The following is a 22,199-nucleotide window of genomic DNA, read 5'->3' on the forward strand; positions in this document are numbered from 1 at the left end:
TGATGAATTCACTGTTTTATATTTACCTCCCACACACACAATCACACACACTCAGCCCGCAGCAGAGCATCAGAGGCCCGGCGGAGCGTCCCGGCAGCCCCCGCGGAGACTCCCCGCTTCTCATTGAAACGAAACATCCAGCAGTTCACCCTCTAAAGCAGCTCCAGTTCTCTCCCCTTTCACCATAAACATGCGTGACTGCAGATTATTATTACAGCAAAGCGTAAAAATCACCTTCAGACGCAGAAATCTGCCCCAAAGACGCCACCGTGACGCACGGCCGAGCGGGCCCGAGCCGAGCGCTGCGCGTAAAGACGCCCCGACAAGCCGCAAATCTCACACATTTCAGAGTTTAACCTCTGAGACACAGAGCTGGAGGAGTGTGAGAGCGCACCGGCGGATTATTTTTTAACTAACCATTAACGAGGAGCTCGGAGGCGATCAGACTGGAAGGGTTAACTCTGAGAAAATCCAGTTTTCCTCACTCGACGCGACACAAAAACCAATAAAAATGACCCTGACAAAATCAGCCGGGGATTAAAATCCGAGGCTCTTTGTTCCGCTCCTGTACGCGCTCATGAAGTGGATTTTTATCTGACAATTATCATTATTACATTTGGAGGTTTCTCTGTGCGGCACTTACTTGGTGTTTGTTGTGTTCCAGTAGATGGACTCCAGGATGAGCGCCCGGCACAGGTCCACTTTGAAGGCAATAAACAAAACTCCAAAATAATATCTCCACATCGAGTCCCCCATGGTGAGCCTGCGCGCCTTTAAACCAGCCAAACGTCCACACTGGGAGGGGAAGAAAAAACAACAACAAAAAAGCTCCAGAGAGAGAGGGGGGGCTGAGGGAAATGTCTTCAGCTTATATCCCGATCCAGAGGGGATGCGCACGGACCACAAACCCCGATCAGAGCATCTCCAGATGCACCAAAAACCAAACGGCAGCAGTTCATTCGGCGCACAGTGCGTTTGTATTCTCCCCGCTCAGCGCGTAAAGGCTGGAATACATCCCATCAGAGAGGAAATCAATACCAATATAAATCCCTCTGCGTTATAGTCCAGCAAAATCCAGCAGCAGCAGAGAAAAGGAGAGATGGCTGGTGGTGGTGGTGGTGGTTGGTGGTGGTGGTGGTGAGATATTCCCCCTTTTTCTTTCAGCTGGTGAGCAACAAACTGTGGGTGACAGCAGCAGAAAAATGAGGAGGGCGAAACAATGAGGTCGGGTGGTCAAAATGGAGAAAATGATCACACGTGAGAATGAGAGAAATAAAAACAGCTGGAATGGAACTTCTCATACTATACACCCCTCCAAAAAACACACATTCACATATATAAACACACACATACACACAACACACACACCAAAGTGCTGCTGCTGCTGCGGCGCAATCCTGCAGATCCGTCCTCCCGCAAAATAACCCAAAGCGCGCAGGGAGGATGAAGCCTCAGCGGCTGCTCCGAAACCTGGATGGAAAGTAACTGCAAGGGACCGCTACTGGGAATATTTGCCGGAGCTGGCCGAACACAGGCCCCGCCCCCACCAGCCGCTGATTGGTCCTCTTTTGGCCGGGGAAGTCAATCGGAGCTGAGCTGTCACTCAAAGAGGGCAACTGGTTCAGTTCAGAGGGGCGAATGTGGAGAGCAACCGAAACCCACCGAAGCAGACTCCAGCCCGAGTCCGTGCAAATTCACGCACATTTTAGCATCAGAAATAAACATAAATGACGCGGGAGTACAAACACGAAGCTCCTCCTCCTCCTCTCACCTTTGTTTACGCAGCGCACCAGAGTCCACGTAAATAAAGTGCGTTTTTACTCCGCAGCGCGTTCATTGCATAAGCAACATAATGAAAACATTTGCTCCCATCAGGATCGTACACGGGACTGTGTGTGTGTCTGTATGTGCTGCAGGAGCTCACACACACACACACACAGACACACACATACACACACACAGCAGCTCGAGTTTTTCCACAAGCCAAGAGCGCCCACTAGCGGAAAATCGAGGCTAGAGAGAGCAGAGAGTGAAATTTAGGATTATTTAAATTCTAAATCAAACTTTAAAAGGAAAAAAAGAAACAAAACACAAAATATATTGTTTTGATTAAAAAGGAATAAAACAGGACAGAGTTAAAGGGTTTAAGGGGAACTGACACCTTTTCATAGGTTAAAATGAGTTTTTCTTTCCCTCTTCTCGCCCTTTAATGAACGTTTTCCACCTTTTTAAACGCTGAGACAGTTTGAGGAACATTATCTTTTACCTGCATATTTACTATTAGCTGACATTAAACATTCACACCTTCAAAAACCTTTTCAAAGCTTCAAATTGAGTTTTTAGGACTCTGTTAACATGCTCATTTTGTCTAATTCACTTCTTACCTGTATATTCACATGAAACACATTCTCATTATTATAAAAAAAAGTTTTTAGAGGTTCAAAAACGGCATTTCCCCTTTAATAAATAATGTTTCCTGCTTCTAACATGTTCACACTCGGTTTAAGTAACATTAAAAACATGGCTTTCACCTGTTAATCCCCTTTTATTGAAATTAAAAAAAATGTTCACAGCTTTTCAAAAAGGTTTTAGTGTTTTAAAAAGAGTTTCTATTTGTTCCGGGAATTTTTCCCTTTAATAAAGATTTTTTCTATGATTAGACTTGGCTTAAAACCATGTCGCGCTTGTATATTGCCTAGTAAATTAAATTAAACACACTCAAACCTTTTTTAAAAAAGTTTTAAGAATCATTTCCTAAAATAAATAATATTTTACAGCTTTCAAACATGCTCGGACTTTGTTTAATTAACTCTAAAAACATTATTTTTTACCTGTGTATTGAAACGAAACAGTCACACCTTCTGACTTTTAGTAAACAGCCTCTAATTTAATGAGCACTCGTCTCTGTTAAGTTTTCACACTTTCTCGCACTTCGCGCTATCTGCGCCGTTTGCCTTTGAAGTGGATTGCGGCTGTTTGTTTTGCGGATCTTCACCCGGGGGATAATTGAGGAGTCTCCCCGTCCTGCCCTCTCCTCCGCCGGCCTGGAATCAACACACGGAGTGGCTCTCGGAGCTGGATGTTTATTGTCAGAGCTTCACTTTAATTTAATTTAATTTAGATGCCGGATGTGCACAACTTTAAGTGTGTCTTGACAGTAATTATTGCTGCACCTGCAGCCTGTAACAAAAGCGTCTGAAAAACCTGCAGAAAATAATAATTTCCTCACCTTAAATTCCTCCTGAGCAGCTTTTACTCTCCTCTGTTTCAGATTCTTTGTTTCTGCTGCAGAGGAAACTTCTACCGGCCCTAAATCTCTTCCTGAAGCCGTCGGGCCACGAAAGTGTGTGCGGATACACACACACAAACACACACTTACCTGTGTGACTCCTGCAAACAGAAGAACAGTTTGCAGAATTTGAACACGCCTCTGATTTTTCCTGCAGTGGTAAAAGATGAAGGAAACATCCTTTAATTCTTGTTTGTGCAAAGAAAGTGCTTCTTCAAAGGTCTGAGTGGCTTAAAATTTCAGTTTAAGAGAAATTAAATCTAATGTTATTAAAAAGAAGAGCTGCACACCTGCAGCTGCTTGCACACAGGTGAGCAGGAGGAAGCTGTACGGGATGTCTCTCTTTTCCATGAAAACGCTGTAATTGTTTTAAATCTCGTGTTTCACTGTATTTTCAGATACTCTGTTAAAGCGCACTTCTGTTTTCTCGGCTGTGGTTTCACTCTGTAAACTTGCCCCGGCAGGTCCGCGTTCCGTTCAGCCGCAGCGGGACGCGGAGCCGCGCTGAGGCCGCGGTGGAGTGCACTGCCGCGGGCTGCGCGGCCGTCGGGCACCCGCGTCGGGCGGTGGATGTTCCCGCAGCTCCAGTGAAAATCTCACCGACGTTTGGCTCCAGACTCAGAGGGACCGCCCGACACGACGGCAGGAAGCTACAGTAAATCATTTAATAGTTAAAACCCTAATTTCATCCCATTTACTTCTAGTTTGCTATTTGGATTGGAGAGTATTACAAATAACATAAAACAAATGCACCTGCAGACAGGGTCAAAGCTTTGGATCACAGCTGAACTGTCCTCACTGTACAGATTATTACATGTAAACTTCAGGGCTTTAATCAAACTGTGATCCATGTTTTCTAATCATTTTCATTCAGCGCGCCCAGAAAAGCTGTGAGCCCCGATGGTGCTGCCTGCAGACCTCAGCGAGGCTTGAAGGTGGTTTGCATCAGGCTGATGCTTTAAACACGTGATTTACCTCTGACATTTACACTAAAATCTCAGGCACCTCTTACACTTTTCTAGTCTCAGATTTGAGATTACAAATGAGCAGATTATTAACATTATATCTGTCAAAATATAATGTCTAAAATAATTAAAATACACACAAAATGTGTGGATGAAACACAGAGTCCAAAGTTAAAACCAAACCTACATATTTAATTTTAATGCTGACAGGAAGTTGGTGTTGGAGGGTCTTACTTTGAAATAACCTCCATGCATCTTCTGTTTGTTAATTAACAGCCTTTAAATGATCATTTAAGTTTATTAAAATTCACTGTAAAGGCTGCAGTTGCTGCTCAGCTAGGCTAGCTGAAGCTACTAGTGCTAATTTATTTAAATTTGTGCCTCTCAGTTTCATCTGTTTTACTTTCACATAAACATTAAAGCAGAACTTTGACTAAGGAAATAAAAAAAGCAGCAACAACTCCTCTGGCTAGGCTATAGCTACAGCTATCACCAGCTAAGTAGCAAGGTTCCCAGAAAATAACCCTCAGTGCCTCTGCCATATAAACTAAAGTTAATATAACATTAAAGAGTTAAAAGGGCCCACCTACTCGAATGCAACAAATTTAAGACAATCTGTCAAAAATAACTTTAAAAAAAATACTTTAAGCATATTTTAGTGTAATTAAATCACATAAAACAACCTAAAGGCAGTTAAGTTAGGCTAGGTTAGCATTTACTAACAAAGCTATTCTATTTCTTTTCAGTTTTTGGGGTTAATGTAATTTATGTGATAAGAACTGGGTTACTAAAATGTTTCAGCAATAAAATTTAATAAAGTCCTGACTGACAGCAAGCTGACATTAAAAATTACATCTGTAAAACATTATGGTTTCAGTTAAAAAAAAAAATTTTTTTTTAATTTAAATATTTTTGGTGCCTAAACCCAACCAGACAACCAAAAATAATTAAGCAATGTAAAAAAGAATTTACTGACCAATATTTAAATAAGGAGACATTTTCCTAGATTAGCTTAGCTAGCCAGAACTATCTTAAACACAGTGAGATTATACTGTGAAACCACGGTGCTACTTTTCAGAAGTATTAAACATTTCTACGAGGGGCCAGCACAGGTCACCGGGATGAGCCGTCACCCCGTGGGGCTGTTACGGGGGGCCCGGGTTAGAATCTGCCCCGGCTTCCCCCACGTTCACCCACTCCCAGCTTTCCCGGCCTATTATAACAAAAGTTAAATATATATATATATATTTAAACATTGCTATATTATACTAAAGCATTACAGAAAAGTACACCATTATATATAAAAAAGAAAAGGCTGAAAGTCTTAATTTCATATATTGTAATAAAATATTATTCATTTTTTTATTATCAGCATGTTTGATTATATATATATATATATATATATATATATATATATATATATTTTTTTTTTTTGTGTGTGTGTATAAATATGTATGTACGTGTGTATATTTTTGTATCTATGTATATACATATACACACACACCACATGTGAACATGTTCAGATATGTGCATCTAGCTGTCCTCTCATTTCTTTTTTCTCCCCTTTTATTTTTCTTCTCTTCTTTCCTTCCTGCCTGTCAGACCTGACAGGCATATTGTGTGAAGAATAATCAAAATGAATAACTAAAAGATAAAACTTTAAGAAGGGTAGCCTATAGAGAACTTATCGAGCTGTTCTTACAAAAGCAAATATGTTTGGTACAACAGTGCATTTGGATCATGATTCTGTTTGTGAAAACTGCGACGTGACAGGTTAAAGAAAATAAAATGAATTAAAAAATTAAAAACGTTGCACACATTTCTAAAGTAAAATATGGAGAAAGAGCACCATGTTGGTCTTAACTGTACTTCTTGTATATAACGGCATGTTTTTGGTTATTTATAATGAAGCTGTGCTCCTCGGTGTTCTTGTACCGCTGATTGATGTCGTTTCAGCAGAAAGCACCTTCGGTTCACCTGTCCTTTCTAAAGGTGCTGCTATATGAACGTACATCACTCCTGACTGGACCGCGGCATGTTGGGGCCGCTGTGGCAGATAGCCACGTTGCTCCTCTGATGAGCGCAGATCAGCCTGGTGACCCAAGTTTAGTAACTCACCACATTAATGTTGCCATCCGTCACCACTTCACTCACACCCTTAAACGCAGGTTGACAGTTTCGATTGGATTCATTAGTCGGCGTTGAGCTGCACAGAAATGCGGGCGTGCCGAGGTCGTCTGCTGTGCTGTAATCCAGAGAACGGCTGGCTTGCAGTGACCTCACTTGCCGTTACGAGCTGGAAACAAACCAGCAGCTGCAGAAAAATCTCAAACTGGAGCTGCCAACTAATTAGGCAATGTTGTTACAGGGATTTGGTTAACCTGACAGTGATGTATTGGCTAGAGGGGAGAAAATGGATCGCTGGAAAAAGAAAGCAAAAAAAAAAATTCCAGCATGGTGCCAATAATGCCATTAAAATTCGTCACTGATCGGGCTACCTGTTTACAGATGAAGCTGAAGCGCAGATAAAATGAAGCTCACACGGGTCAGTGTAGGCATTCAATGATTTATTGATCTGTTCAGTCCCTTGACAGTCGGGAGGGGGGGGGGTTACATGACAAATTCAAGATGCCACAACATAACAAAAAGTCTTTACATACCCACCTGAGGTCAGCCACACACACACACACACACACACTCTTTACACACACACACACTCTTTACACACACACACACTCTTTACACACACACACACGCTCGGGCTGACCTCAATCCTCGCCTTACCTGAACTTGTGCGAATCAGTCCTCTACGAATCAACACTTACCTCGCCCGTTAATTTACTAGCACTGACTGAGGGACAGAACAGGGACTGTGGCTTTTTGTCTCCTAACATTTTTATCTGTAACTCGGAGCGAGGAGGGAGAGGCGGCACATGACATTACATCAGACAGGAAAACGCCATCTCTCCTCCGTTTCCTGCAGGAGGTTTCGGCGGTTCGATCGCGGGCAGACTGGGAGTCGGGCGGTGGGTTCACCTGGTTTTTTTTTTGATCCTCTCGGACAACATTAAAAAGCCAAAATGCACACGGCAGGCGGAGCTGAAGCAGAAGCGGAGGAGCAGGATTTTAAAATGGAGGGCGAGCTGGACGGGAAGTTCGCTGTGCTTTTTTAAAGTCTGTGATTTGTAAACCACAGAGTCTGCAAACAGGAAACCCACAGGCCGACTCCCATGCTGCACATGAGCCGAACCGAGCTAGACAGTCACACGCCTATCAGGTCTGCCTTTCAGGCTGTAAGAAGAGCACAAGAGTTAAGACTTAACCGGGTGGCAGGGCGAGGGACACGTTAGAGCGTCTACATCAAAAAAAGTTCAAGTTTTCTAAAAAATAAAACAAAAAAAAAGCACAAGAGTCATCTGTGCAGCGGGGTGAGGAGGAGGAGCGGGGATGGTCCTTCGAGGGCGAAGAGCTGCCTCCTGTTCAAAGCCGGGAGGGAGTGAGTTAACACGCTGGTTGCGCCCCCCTTCCTTCAGCACTTCCAAAACGAAGCGAGCGTTCCACAGAGGAGGAGGAGGAGTGGGGCTGAATGATGAGGAGGAGGAGAAAGAGGAGCTGGATGGGGGGGTGACCTGCGGACGAAGGGGGGAGCAGTCTCATTCAGTGGCCTTCAGGGTGAAGGAGAGCTTGGGCCTGGACTTGCCCTTGCCGAGGATGATTTTCTGCTCCTCCTTCTGCTGCCTCTGACGGTCCTGCTCCAGCTTCATGCGCTCCTCGTGGATCTTTCTCTGCTCCTCCACAATACGCAACTGATCCTCAGCCTGCGGGACAAAAGCACAAAGGCAGAGGGGGCAGGTCACACCGGATGCTGTTTAAACGATTCCCGCAGCTCAGCGGACAAAGGCGGATGTAAAAATCAAGGAAATGTCCCGTGCGTCCCAGAACTCTGCTGCTGAAGGAACTGCAGCAGGCGTTTATTATTATTTGAATCTTTTAGAGTTACACAATAAAAACTACGACAATTAAGACTGAGGTGATAAAATTACTCCAAATCCACCCTAATAGATTCAGGAATTACAAACTGCGGGACTTTAGATTAAGGCGCTAAAAACGACTCTGCTGGATTTTACAAAAAAAAAAAAAAAAAAAATTACTCTGTAGGATGGAGATGACAAAAATATTAGATTCAGGTGGTAAAAAATAAAACCAACGTTCAAGCGTTAAAAACTACTACTATAGATTTAGGTGATAAAAAAGACTTGATTAGATTTATCTATCAGAATCGTCATTTTGGGATTACTGCACCACTGAACTTATAAAAGCCAAAAATATAATAATTTCGTTTGGTCTTGTTTATTATTTGGTCTAAAAAAACATTCATTTTGGTTTTTAAAATATTTCAGGAATCCTGGTTTATGACAGAGCAAACCCGATTCCAATAAACAACTCTACAAATGAGGAAAAATAAATCCCGCTCTGGTTTCCATCGATTCAGAGCCGCTGCTTTCTGCCAGAGCAGCATTAACGAACACGGTCATGTCACAGTAAAAGCCTCGGCTCTTAATCAGTCCAGATTTTTGATTAAAGAAGACATTAAAAGCTCACATCAGATGAATGTCAGGTTGCCAAAGCAGGACGCTTCACTGACGGCTTTTTAAGACCTTTATTGATCCAATTTTAGAGCCATTTCATAAATAAAAGCTTTGAATTAACTATATTGTGACCTGCGGTTCCTGCATGAACACCAAATAATGTTTAAATTATGTTTTTATAGACAAACTGCAACTTTGGTATGCAACTGCTCAACAGTCCAATCATCTGTACAGAGTCAGACACGCTTTCTTATTTTGATCGTCACTTTTTATTTACCTAATACCCGTTTAAACAGCCTGGTGTCACGGCAAAATAAAGTCATATTAAAGTTACGCTTTTCTTTAAATATTCCAGCTCTCTCATTATAATTGCTATGATTTTAAAACTCAAGTTTCACAAATAGAAAGTTTGCTTAGTATCTGCATGCTGCCAACAAACTGTATTTTTTTAACCCGAGTTTTATCACATAAACTCAATCAAGTAGTTTTACCACCTCACCAGTGCCAAAACCTACCTGAGTAATTGAAGAACTGAATAGTTCTGCCTTATTTTTAAGTCGTTAACTTTAGTGTTTGTGTTTCAGTGTGCGATTGTTGCAGTGGTGGGTACACACAGACAGCTGTGTGTGTTTGGCGTACCAGTTTGGCCTGAGCCTCTGCGATCTTGCGGTTATTCTCCTCCAGGATTTTTTCCAACTCCTCCCGCTTTGATTTTTCTTCCTCCTAAACAAGCGACACGATGAAATGTTAGCGCACGAACAGGCCACAAAAGGCGCGCACACACACACACACACTCACTCACACACTCACGACAAGTTTGTTCAGCCTCTCACACATTTTTAAAACATCCCTCTACTGCTGCCTAGAGAAAAATTAAAGACTAACACACACCTAGTGCTGCATGATTACGCTCATCAGTAGAAGACAGATATATAAAAAAAAAGACAGACAATCAAAGCTGCTGCTGCATTTTAACATGTTTACAAGCAAGAGAAAAATAAAGGAGGGAATAGTTTTGGCTCACCAATGCACGTATACCATTTTCCTGTGTACCTACACAACTGGTGAAAGCATTAAACGGTTGAATATTTACTGTCTCGTCCGGACTGTGTGGCCCCTGCAGAGACAGGAGCGCTCCTGGTGTGGGTAGGTAGGTATGGGAGTTTCTGCCATACAGCGCCATTCCTCTTTATTACTGATCAGTTTACGGCTTAGCCTGCAGCCGCGGTGAAGGAGTGCAGTACAAAGGTGCCTGTGTGTTTGTGTGCGTGTAGGTGTGTGGGTGGGTGTTTGGGTGGGTGTTTGTGTGTGTGTGTGTGTGTGTGTGTGTGTTCAAAGTGGACCCGCCCACGGTACACTTACAGTACAGGACGCGGGTCACGGCTGAGCTGAAAGGCTGCAGGTCAATGCTAGTTAGGAAGGTGGTGTTTCCAAAAAAATTAACAAAAAATAGCACAAACACATTTCCAAACTGAGCCTACAGGAGAAGCAAGTCGTCAGCACAAAAATAAATCAACACATTTTGTTTGAAAAGCTCCACAAAAATCATCAACAGGTGACACAGGTGAGAGGGGGGTTAACCTGTCAGGACAGGAAACAGGAAATGAAGCATCCTTCGTAATGTCTCCTCTCTTCCCCGGAGTTAAAGAGCAGGTGAGGTGGATTAAAACAGACGTCATGAACATTTATACACATAGTTGACCTTTTATCCTAGCAGTCCTGAGGGTAAAGAGGGTTGGGGGTACATTTCTTAGCCTATTAGTCCTGAGCCGATGGTCACCGCGCCTCAGCCGGGCCGTTCATTCACAATACTGTGATGTAAACAAACGCCATTTTTTCTTAATAATGCTCGGGGAGGGGAGTCAGGGGGTTTTCCTGGTTTAAAAATGAGCCTTTAGGGCGACTAAGCATCTACACTGGATTCAGTTCAAATAAAGTTAAAGCCAAGACACTGGAAGACCTCACTTAGCAGAAGTCTGAGCGCCTTTCCTGCATTCTCTCACTGGCTGCTGGGAAATGTATTCAATTAGAATGTTTTAGTCCATCCAACCTTCATCAGGTATACAGGCAATAACCAATCAAAGGACTACTGCCATTAATCTGATTAATAATTAAAAGATTTACAGCACTAATGAGTAGGTTTTAAAAGCAAAACAGTGAAACATGAGAACATGAATAGAAATACCAGATCTTTATGAACTAAATGCAACACAAATTAGCAAAAAGAACATGTTAATCAGAAGAAGTTTATACAGTCCCAGCCATGTAGTTGACTAAATTCAGATAGGCTCAGGTAAGTCAAGGTAAGTTCAGGTAGGACAAGAGGAGCTTAGACGAGTTCAACTAAGATAGGAAGTTAAGTTCAGGTAAATTAAGATAAGTTCAGATTAATTAGGATAGGTTAAAGCAGTTTCAGATACTCATTCCAGGTAAGATGTACCGAGTTAAAATAAGTTAGATTGCAATAAGCTCAGATCAGTTCAGACAAGTTCAGACATGTTAAAACAACACATTTTATCCCAAATGAACTTAAACACAACCTATGGCAAAACAGCCTAAATGAGAAGATAAAATAGCTCAAGATGAAATCCAATATGACAACTATCTCAAGTGAAAATAAAAACTCACACTTGAAACTGAAAAATAAATTAGCAAAAACACCTGTAGGGCTAAACCGTGGATAATATAAACGAGCACAGCTGAGCGGGCGCCGGCGCTCGGCTGTTTTGGATTTGCGACCGAGGGAAGGTGGAGGGGTGGGGGTCAAAGTGCTCTTACAGTGAATCAGTGAAAAAGTGTCTGATGGGTCTAACTTGAACAGGATGCATCTATGGTGTGAATTTGAACATCCTAGATCGCATCGTTCTCGAGTTATGGCCAACGGCAAAGATTTTGTAGACGAGACTATGATGCTATGACAATACCTCGACTTTTTCTTAGCAACAGCCACGCTAATAAAAACTGCAATATGTGAAATAATCCCTTAAAAAAGGTGGTAATTATATTTATAACACCAAATAAACAAGTCATAGACTCCCTAAATCAATTCAGAGCCCTGACTGATTGTGTGAATATCCAGAAAGTCTTTCTTCCATGCTCCCAACCTCTAGGTGGCGCTGAAACAAGTTCAATACCACCAAGATACCACTGAAGAGCACAACTCCTGGATAATAAGTGAACGTGAGACTCGCAGGAAGTACGTCTGCGAACCTCACGTTCACTTATTTGGATAAAGGTCGGAGGGATCGAAACGTTTAATTTCATAAATATTCCAGCAGCGAGACAAGACTCATAAGACTTACAGTTAACTGACTTTATGAGGGTTTTTTCTTCCCGTCGCTCATTCAGACGTTAACATTTTATATCCTTAACTGTTAGAGAACAACTATGCTTAAGACAAATGCCCGAGCAAAGATTTTATTGCAATCCTAAAGAAAAGGCTGAAACTTCTTTTTGGGGGCAGGAAAAAAAAATCCTGTTTACTCTCAAAAACGTGATAAAAGTGTAATAATAACAGCGGTTACAGAGTCAAACTTATAATAATAATAAGATTTTTTTTTACCCCCTCTTTTTTTTGGGGGGGGGGGCAAAAATGGCCACTGACAGGCATAGATGTCGAGATGGTAAGGTTTAATCTAAAAAAAATAAAAATAAGCTCTTCAATAGACAAGAGATACTTACAAATATAAAACTAAGAAATTCAAGTGAACCAGAGAAAGAAAAAAATTTTTTGAAACCCTGCCGTGGCAAAACTCTCACCAGCACGTTAGAAAACACATTTGAGGAGGTGACCTTCACACCCCGCCCTCCTTTAACCCCTTTAATTAGATTTTTACAAGACAGAAACTCAAAAGCCAGAACTCAATTTTATTGGTTTTTACACTTCACTCAGTGACCATCTCGCCGCTCTCCAGGCTTCAGTTTGTCGGGACTGTGGCGGCACTATGACCGGTAGATGGGTAGCCTGTAAAGTACCGGAGTAAACCGTTTACCCTTACTGTCAACTTTCAGAGGTAGTTATAAATTTTGTTGATACCTCTGTTCTAATAATTACAACAAAACAACAACTAGGTTGGCTGTATTTGCGACTGCACTTTTCATCACATGTTAATTACTGTAATTAATAGCTTGTTGCAAATCCCTGGTTGTCTAGTTTCTAGGCATGACTATTTCCCCCCCAAAAAAAAAAACACTACTTGATATTCAAAGAGAAGCGTTCAACCTCTAAAACCGTTTTAATATTTTCATTTGTTACATTTTTGTTACACTGCTTTGTCGTTCCATGTTTCTCCTGCTGGTACGTCTAACCTCACCATGACACAGGCGCTGGTAGTTCGTAACGTGCTAAGTGTAATTTTTGTGGTAACATACTACACCTCTGGGGGTAGTAGTGTGTTACATCGTACCACACAGCCTATAAACTATAACATTTTTCAACAATTCAAACATTTAAAGAATTCTTACGTTCCCTAAAACTTTAGGCAACAACTGACATTATTCTGATAGATCAGTTGAGTTACGGTGACATCGCAATTTGTCTCGATGTAAAACCTGCCGTGCAGCTTTTACTGAATGTAACGTGCTGAATATCGTTTCTCGCCTCCTGTCTTCACTCCGCTGTGAGGGGGGGGGGGCACTCGCAGTGAGATGTTAGAAGCTAACGGCAGGAAGGACTCGCACTGAGCTGAAACTAGAGCAAAAAAGTGAATAACGTATTTATTATTTGACTAATCTACACCAATTAGGGACATTTATATTCTTGAATATATTGATTTGATTTTAAGGTTCTGGCTTTTGCATTTACTTTTAAAAAAAAACACCATTTCCCTTCAGGACAGCTGCTTCCAACTGTGTGAAACTTGTGCCACGGCTGGGTTCCACTGAGCAGTTAAAATAAAAGATCCAGGACCCAGGCAAAGTGGGCAGCTGGGAGGCGATGGGAGTTGAAGGGGTAAGGGAGGGGCTGCGTTCCCAACGACCGAGCGTTACCTCTCTGGCCTTCTGTGCCGCCAGCTCGGCTTGCCGCTGCCGCTCCAGCTCCTCCAGCAGTTGCCGCTCCATGATGCGCTTCGCCTCCTCGACGCGTCGCAGCACCTCCCGCTCGATCTCGTCTTTCCGCTTCTCAAGCTCCTCCTCCACACGTTTGGCCACGAGCTCCTCGACTCGCCGCGCCGTCTCCTCCTCGATCAGCTTCTCCTCGATCTCCTGCTGTCGGCTGCAGGAGAGAACAAAAAGTTGGCGCATCACTCCGCCACGGTTTTAAACCACAGGTTCGTTTTTAGATCGCCAAAAGCTAACGACCTGTTTTTACTGCCTGTGCATGACCGGAGACGCTCCAATGCAACTGATTAGGAAAAAAATAACTCATTGAAATATTTTGTTCCACTGAATATTCAAGAATTTACTTAACCATTTAAAAAGACTCAAATACACACAACACAGTCGAGGGTAATTTTCAATTTCACCTCTTAGATCGGGCTCAGTTTAGACTGTTTTCTGGTGCTCAGTGTAATTCAGATGGAGGTCACCTGCCATCCTGTTTACATTTTCTTTAAATGCTTCTTTTGTCTGAACAGGAACTTATTAGGAGCGCTGTAAACACACACAGACACACTCTCCACCCTCTCAGGGATCTGGTTTCACTGTGGAAACCAGAAACTGGACCTAGCCCAGGCCTGAGTCCTTTATATTTACATTTGTATGCCTGGCTAATGGGCCCTGTGGCTGTTAGGCTGGAGCACAACAGAGGCGGGACGCACAGACAGGAAGCCAGGTGTGCGTTCAGGTCTCAGGTGTGTGAGAGCCTCCAGGTAATATAACACACACCTGAAAAGACGCAGTCACATGTTTACAGTCACAGAGACTCAATTAAAATCAGAAACAGGATTATTTCAGTCAATAACTGAAACATAAATAAGTTAACTCAATTATTCCAGGTGTTTTACTTGCGTATTTAAGTCAGTTTGTTCCAACTTCCTGTGTAGCTCGTGTTTATCTGTGGCAGCAGGTTTTGTAGTGGGTTTGAGTGTCCTGACGTGCTTTCTGCCGTTGTTTTACACATTGATAAATTATGACATAAAATAAAAATTATTATTAAGTTATTGACTACTGTGGGTGGAGTGCGTCGATGGAGCAGCCTAACAACCTGAAGAAAATCTGTTTTTGGTCTAATGAGTGCTTTGATTTTGATGCCTTTCTTCACTCCAGGGTGTGACATTTACTGAATTTGGTTTCGTTTGATTTTATTTAGCATTTCATTTTGCTTTTACGGCACCTACTGTGAGGTTAATGATTACAGCAGTACTTGTACTGAATTTTTAGACCACAGAAAAGCTGGACAGCTGGTCAGTCCAGATGTTGCAGCTGTATGATGGTTTGAAGAACAGCAGGAACCAACACCTGCACGTTTATTCTCTATAAGAGGAACACACAGAACAGCAGCAGACTGATATTAGTTTAGTCAGATTTTTGTTCATTGTGCTATCATCAGGACTGGAAACTCATTTCTAAACTGGGGGGGGGGGGGACTCCACCTTTACACACTTTGGGGGTTCAGGCAGCCAAAAGTAACCTGAAGGTTGCTGGTTTAAGTCCCTGCTCGGATAACTATACACAATCCCTGACAAAAATAGGCATGAAAAACAAAAACCTGACTAATCTAATAATAAACATCTGCACATTTATCCTCTATGAGAGGAAGACTCTCTCCAAACCCTCAGAGCTGAAGCCATCCAGCTGTTCACATCTGTAAAAACCCTCATTTCCAATACAGCTACAACTGAAGTGAAATAAAATCATTAATGAGTAAAGTTAATATCAAATCAAGATGTTTTCACTGAAAGTCTCTCTCCAGTTTATCCAGCATCAGTCAAAAGTCTGGACACAGCCATTCAAATGAATGGGTGGGTGTGTTCAGTTATGTTCATATACTGTATATATGAACACAAGTGTCTCCCCAGAGGAGAAATCAAAGTGCTCATTAAGAGCTTATTCTCATTTCGGGCTGCTCAGTCAATGCAGTTCAACCCTGAAAGTGCACAAGACTGTCACAGAGAACAATTCAGCAACAAAACGCACCTCTGAGGGGGACGCTAACCATCTCAGTGCTCTGCTGCCAGTCAGAGAACATGCAAACTCAGTATTAAACATGTCGTTTAGATGAGCCTCACTTTAAACTCAGAGTGATCTCAGCATTGGACCTTTTTTTACTTTCCAAGAAAATAAGTGGATTCAGCTGTATGAATTAGAGCAGTCAGTGAGTTTGTTTTTTTTTTTAATTTACACTGAGCTGAACTGACTGTTGTCCACCTGCAGCCTCGCTCAGAGCTGCTCAGACTGAGCTGCTTTGGTTGTTCTAACGTCAGCGTCACCTGTCTGAGGATCGTGGAGATTTACATAAACTTCACTGCGGTTTGACCTTCCATGGGGAGGTGTTTGCTTATTTACTGTTTAACCAGAGGTGCACGTCCTCAAGTTTTTAAGCCTGTCTGTGAGTTTCTAAGCAGAGATGCTCCAGGTGTTGTCAGTACACCTTCAGCACTGGTTTAATGATGGGCTGATCAGATCAGATCGCTCTAGGTGTGCCAGATTTTCCCTCATTATAAATGCTGCATTTTCAGGAAACTATGCGCTGAAATTCAAGCCCTGGAGAGCCTGGAGCTAAAACATCACAGGTGCTTTCTCTTCACTCAGCGTAGAAACATCATGCATGCGTGGAAGTGAGCGTTATACCCTCTGCACCGCCTGTGGGATCAACATCACCGCGGCTCTGACCTTCAGTGCAGGTCAGAGGCTCAAATCTTTGCTGCAGGAAGTTCATGACTGCTGGATGAGCCTGCAAACCAACAACCGCGCATCTAAATCTGCTTTTTAACACCGACTGAAGCCACCAAGGAGCCGCTAACATGCATTAGCTTGTTTGATAACCTGAAGCTGCATGGCTGATTTATGCTGAGTGAACACTAATGTAAAACCTAATATACGGCCTAATATAAGAGTTTCAAATTATATTTATGTGAATGAATAAGCATAGAGCTGGAGGCAGGATCCACCTGAGCAGGTGAGCTGTGCTCTGACAGGCGCTGCGGCCTGTGCAGCCTGTTAGCGTTAGCCTGATAGCTCCGGAGCTAACGATCTCCATCCAGGTGACCGCAGCTCGCCTAGCGCTTAGCTTAGCCCATAGCTGAGCACAGGCTGCGGGTCAGGGTCGTTATGTAACTGCGTTATTAAATATACCCACATCTTCCTCTGCCGCTCCATCTCCGCCTTCCTCTCCTCCTCCTCCTTTCTCTGCTTCTCATCCAGCGCGTTCCTCTTGCTCAACGTTCGGCCGAAGATGTCGATGCGGTCCGGCGGAGACGCCGCTCTCTCTCTGCGGGACGACGCTGTGGTGGACCGGGATCGGGACCGGGACTCTCTGCGCCGGTTCCTCTTCGCCTCTCGGGACTTGGAGCGCTTCTTGGAGCGCTCCCTGTCTCGGGACCGCGACCGGGACCGGCTCCGCTTCTTGCTGTGCTTGCTGCTTTTGGAGTGCTTGGATCGGGATGAGCTGCGGCTGCGAGAGCGGCCCATGTTGTCGGCGGATTTCTGGATTTTACAGTTGATAGATAAACCGAGTCAGGCCCTCCGCTCCGCCCGCTCCTCTTTAAGCTTCTTATTCACACGGACAGCTGAGGTGGAGCCGCTCCGGTGGGTTTATTTCGGGGAAAACCCTTCAGATCACCGCTTGTTTTGCCCTAACTCGCTTTGAGGAAAGATGGCGGGTTGACGAGTTTTCCCAGCAAGCACCGCGAACTTCGGAATTTTCCGTCACTCTTCGGAAATTTACGCTAGTCAAACTCCAAAAGACCTCAAAGATCACCAGCCACCCAAAGCACCAGGTCACCTAGTTACTGAATCCATTTTATCAAATTAATAAATTAAGCAAATAAATAATTTTATGACATTTAAACTCTAACACTAAACAGTCACTTAAATTAGGATCTGTTAAACTAAGAAAGATTATTTCTGCCACAAAAAATGTCAAAATTTTGAGTTTATTAGATAGTACCAGCAGAAAGGACTATCTAGGCGGATCTTATAAAGGGTGTCTTCCTGGTGTGTCGATGAGAAGACACAGCAGCCCATCACATGCAGTCGTGCACTTTTATTTATGCTTCAGCATATGGACAGCAGAGTAATATCAGTAGGCATGTGTGATAGTATGGTATCTGCAGCAAGGACACACACTACACACATTAAGTTTCTCTGTCATAGTCCATTTCAGTGTCCACTCCGGCACTTGCCATCAGCATCCAAACTTACTGCTACGTTGCTGCCTGCTTGGCGCATGCTCAGTAGGTCGATCTTTCCAACAGAGTTATCTCAAAATTTCAAGTTATTTTCTCAGTTTTTTGTTATTTTCTCAGAAGCTTGAGTTAGTAAGTGAAAATGCTTTACTGATGGGGGGCTGGGGGTGGTGGAAACAACCTTCCATAGTTAAACAACCAAATAGTGTCAGTGGAGATGAATCTGGTGCTGCTGTGGGTTAGAACTCACCTATTTGTTTACACTATTAGGGACGTGGCCTGTCCATGGGCGTGGATGGTGACACAGGCGGCTGTAGCTGCTAGTAGTGGTGTGCGATAATGCAAGCTTTGATATCGATCGATACCAAGTAAATACAGGACCAGTGTCGCCGATACCAATACAAATACTTTTTAATAATTATGAAGAATTTTCATGAAATTTAAGTAATTTTTAATTTTTTTCCCCCCTTTGAATCATTAGTTAAAAACCAGGATAGGACTGGGCAAAGTTTATAAAAGTTTATAAAAGTTTTTGTTCTGAATCTTTAGAACAGTAACAAAACAATTCTCCCCATACATCGTGATGTCTGGATTTTTTTCTTAAATAAAGTGTACAAAATGATCACTCGAGAACAAATTAAAACTTTTTTCCAGGTAGATTGTTCAGAAAGTATAATACAAAAATGTAGTAAAAAATATCCCTTCATTCACTAATTTTCTGGATTTTTTCTTAAATAAACAAGCTGTACAAAATTATCACTCCACAACATTATAAAACATTTATGCTTCCGGCCCCGCCCCCTACTTCCAGCCCGCGATTTGATGTTAAAACCACAATTTGGTCCTTTAAGTTACTTTTTTGACATTTCACTGACTCCTGTTAATTGGAGGAGAAAGCGAAATGTCAAAAAAGTAACTTAAATTGTGTTGATTACCACGCTTGGATTGTTTGTTTTGTGTGTGTTTGTTTTTTCTACACCGTTTCTATGTTTATTTTTTTAAGAAAATTAAAATATTGTTACAAATGCTGGAATACATTTATTTATTTGTTATTAGCTGATGACACACCACCCTCAGTTTGAAGTATGGTCATTTCTGGTCAAGTCTAGAATCAAGTGGGTGATGTTATAGCAGTAACATCTATATTTACATTGTCTATATTTTATTGTCTATGGCAGTGATTTTCACATTACACCAAAGGGAAAACCAACATTTCCACACACCTGTATTTATATCTGCATCAATCAGCCTGTGTCATCTCCAGGTATTCTGATTGTACTGTCAGATGAAGGCACTTTGGAGAGTGATGTCTACTTTATTGATTTATTGCTTTTTTTGCTTTGCAGTAACCTCTGGTAGCATATAACTTTCATCCATCCCCTTATCAGACACTTTCACTCAGTCAAGCATACATTCTTCCTGCACCTGTTCAGATCTAGGGTCAGGAAGAATACCCCTCCCAACAAAAAAAAGATGTGAAAAGTGAAATCTCTGACATGTTACTGGAAAGAAACATCGGTCTGTATATTGAACTGCTAGCTGCTGGAATCTCTGCATTTTTTCTAGCTGCTTCAGTCCGATCATCACTCCCCTCATTTGAGCTGCAATGTGTAAGTTTATGATCTTTGACTTTCTGGTGCTGATGCTCAGGGCAATCCTAGTGGCTTCTTAGTTAAGGTCAGTCATTGCATGGTTGCATTTGGAAGATGGCAGCAGGGATCGTGAAATGATAGGAGGTAAGCTCCACCAGCTTAACTCCCATCATCCCTATGCCAGTGAAACATGGACAGTATCAGCAGGTACCAACAAGAAGCTTGACATCTTTGTGTGTGCTGAGTTCTCGAAAAAAAACTCCATACCACCATTGCTCACAGAAGACTCTGACTGGCCAGCCACATGCTTTGAATGGAGAACCACTGGAAGACAAGAATAACATGTTATCAAACCACCAAGAGGATGCTCCTGGAATAAGAACCTGTGTACAAGACCTGAACATCAGCTGGGATGCTACTGAGACCCCCTGCCAAAAACTGGATTCACTTGTTGACCGATATGTGATGGGCAAGAAAGTAAGCTCCGGGATTGTGTCCATATTACTCCCTGAGGGAATTTGGCACTCCTGTTACTGTTTGAATCTAGTCTGAATCAACGTGCTGTATGGATTCCTCCATCAGCTGAAGGTTTGACTCGACATGCTGTATGGATTCCTCCATCAGCTGACACAAAGGTCATCTGAAACACTGCGGCTTTGGTGAATGGATGTGAATAATTAATGGATCCAGATCGTCTTCTGCACCATTAAATGGACATGTAGCTGAACTTTCTTCAACAGATACAGAAAATCTTCAACACTTCACAATAACTGCATTCATTTGAAGCTCATATATTGATTTATTGAGCACTTCACTTTTTTGTATTTTCTATTTAGCTGAGCTCCTTTACCCTTTCAAGCTATTTGGTTCTATATTATTGTGTTTTAATGAGCTATGCCATTTTTGCATTTTGGCTTTCAGTAATTTTTATATTTTTGGGATAAATAATTACTTACTCTTCTTCTTATTAATCAGTGTGCTATGAGCATTAAAAGCCCCGGTCCAGCTGAAGCCTCAGAATAGGTAGCTTTCATTTATTTCTTCTGACAGTTTCTTTTCCTCGTGTGGTTTTGTGAGGTGTTCTCCAAAGAAAGTGATCAGTTTTACCTCCTCACAAATGTTACCCTCCTCACTGTCAGTCAGGGCCTTTAATCTCTACTAACACAGCAAATTTAAATGTCATTCATTATTTTTTGTGCAGCTACAGTATTATGGGGTTGGCATAAAATCCCAAGCCATATCACATGGGGCCAACCTGTCAACTGATCTCATTGTTGACATAAATAAGTTTAAACAGCTAAAGTTAGAATGCATTAACTGGATGTGTTTGAAGTTTTGTCCCTGTTTGACCTATCTTTAACATCACCTGTGTCCATTTTTAAAAGCAGTTTTTATGCACTATCAGAGCTGAAAATGACGCTTTTATCTGAGCTTGTAAATATAGAGACATGAACATCAGATAACAGACATAACGCAAGAGGAAAAAGAGAAACCCAACTTGACAATGACACAATCCTGCACGCAAAGTTTGCCATCCCGCTCTGGCAAAATGAGGCCATTGTGATAACTCTCCCCGGAGCGCTGCGCTCAAAATAAACTGCCATTACTATATTTAAAAACACATAACTCACCAGCCCGGCTTCAAAAAGGTCACACCACTCGAGCTCAAAATGAAAGTGCTCTGACTTCAGAGGGTTTTCTGTGATTTTGTTTTTTCTAATTACCTGCAGCAACATCTAATTTTAGTAGAAAGAAATAATTTGTTCACAGGGAGTCACGCTGCGTGTGGCCTCGATTGTACATCAAAAGCACTTTTACTTGTTGTGAACCGAGTTGTCAGATGAGTCACTTTTATACCCACACAGATGGAACAGGGGCTTTGTGTTGAGCTGCTGTGCATTCATCCGCGAGCCTGTGTTGTCAGAATGAGTGTGAGCACTGCCTCAGAAATACAAATTTCCTCGGAATTAAAGCAAAGTCAGAAATGAGGTGATTTTACTGCCAGAAATTGAGGGCAAGTTGTGGTTGATCTGTCCAGGAACAGCTTCTCCTCCCTCCCTCTCTGCTCCTCATTTCTCCGCTTGAAGCCAAACAATCGATTTTCTTTAACTTTTATTTTAATGATCCACTGCGTTCTGTTCCGCAGATGAGAGGAATCAGCATTAAAGAGCCAGAGATGTCTTGTTTTCACTGGGGAAAAGCAGAGGTGGTTAAAGCCCTCTTTTGATGAATAATAGAAAATGCTTCGTGGAGGTGAAGAGGAAAGGAGTTCCAGTGCGACTCCGGCGGGGGGGAAAGGGAGTCGGATTGGAGAAGCAGAGGATGTGTAAATGACTTTGCCATAGTTCGTCTGCTTTGCTTCTGGGTGGTTTGGGGTGAAAATAGAAGAAGAGACAATAAAAGGGAGCTGGAGTTGGTTTAATGTTTCTCTAATCCTGTTTTGAAAGAGTTCAGAGGTAATCTCAGGAGAAACAGTT

The 22,199-nt window shown here is 42.4% G+C and overlaps 2 protein-coding genes across 2 annotated transcripts in view; both read right to left on the reverse strand.

The window, feature by feature from the left end:
* Positions 1-1,632, reverse strand: part of efnb2a (ephrin-B2a) — a 29,242-nt gene extending 27,610 nt beyond the window's left edge. Inside the window, exons 1-2 of the mRNA XM_030757812.1 lie at positions 1,369-1,632; positions 644-1,179 (exon numbers count right to left, since the gene is read on the reverse strand). Of these exons, the coding sequence (XP_030613672.1) occupies positions 644-756 (113 nt within the window). The 5' untranslated portion in view covers positions 757-1,179; positions 1,369-1,632. The remainder of the gene's footprint in view (positions 1-643; positions 1,180-1,368) is intronic.
* A 5,172-nt stretch (positions 1,633-6,804) lies between these two features.
* Positions 6,805-17,627, reverse strand: arglu1a (arginine and glutamate rich 1a). The gene is made up of 4 exons (XM_030757813.1): positions 17,083-17,627; positions 13,833-14,058; positions 9,483-9,566; positions 6,805-8,072 (listed from the first exon to the last, which is right to left on the reverse strand). The coding sequence occupies exons 1-4, from the start codon at positions 17,412-17,414 to the stop codon at positions 7,908-7,910; spliced, it is 807 nt and encodes a 268-aa protein (XP_030613673.1). The 5' UTR covers positions 17,415-17,627; the 3' UTR covers positions 6,805-7,907.
* Positions 17,628-22,199: the final 4,572 nt, after the last annotated feature.

This window comes from Archocentrus centrarchus, chromosome 21 (assembly GCF_007364275.1).
Source record: "Archocentrus centrarchus isolate MPI-CPG fArcCen1 chromosome 21, fArcCen1, whole genome shotgun sequence".
NCBI classification, from domain to species: domain Eukaryota; kingdom Metazoa; phylum Chordata; class Actinopteri; order Cichliformes; family Cichlidae; genus Archocentrus; species Archocentrus centrarchus.

Excerpts from the sequence above, each read along its gene's own strand:
- arglu1a (XM_030757813.1), bottom strand. The coding sequence starts at position 17,414 with ATGGGCCGCTCTCGCAGCCGCAGCTCATCCCGATCCAAGCACTCCAAA. Across the intron at positions 9,567-13,832 it reads CGGCACAGAAGGCCAGAGAG|GAGGAAGAAAAATCAAAGCG; the intron begins GTAACGCTCGGT and ends TCGCTTGTTTAG. Across the intron at positions 8,073-9,482 it reads CAGAGGCTCAGGCCAAACTG|GCTGAGGATCAGTTGCGTAT; the intron begins GTACGCCAAACA and ends TTTGTCCCGCAG.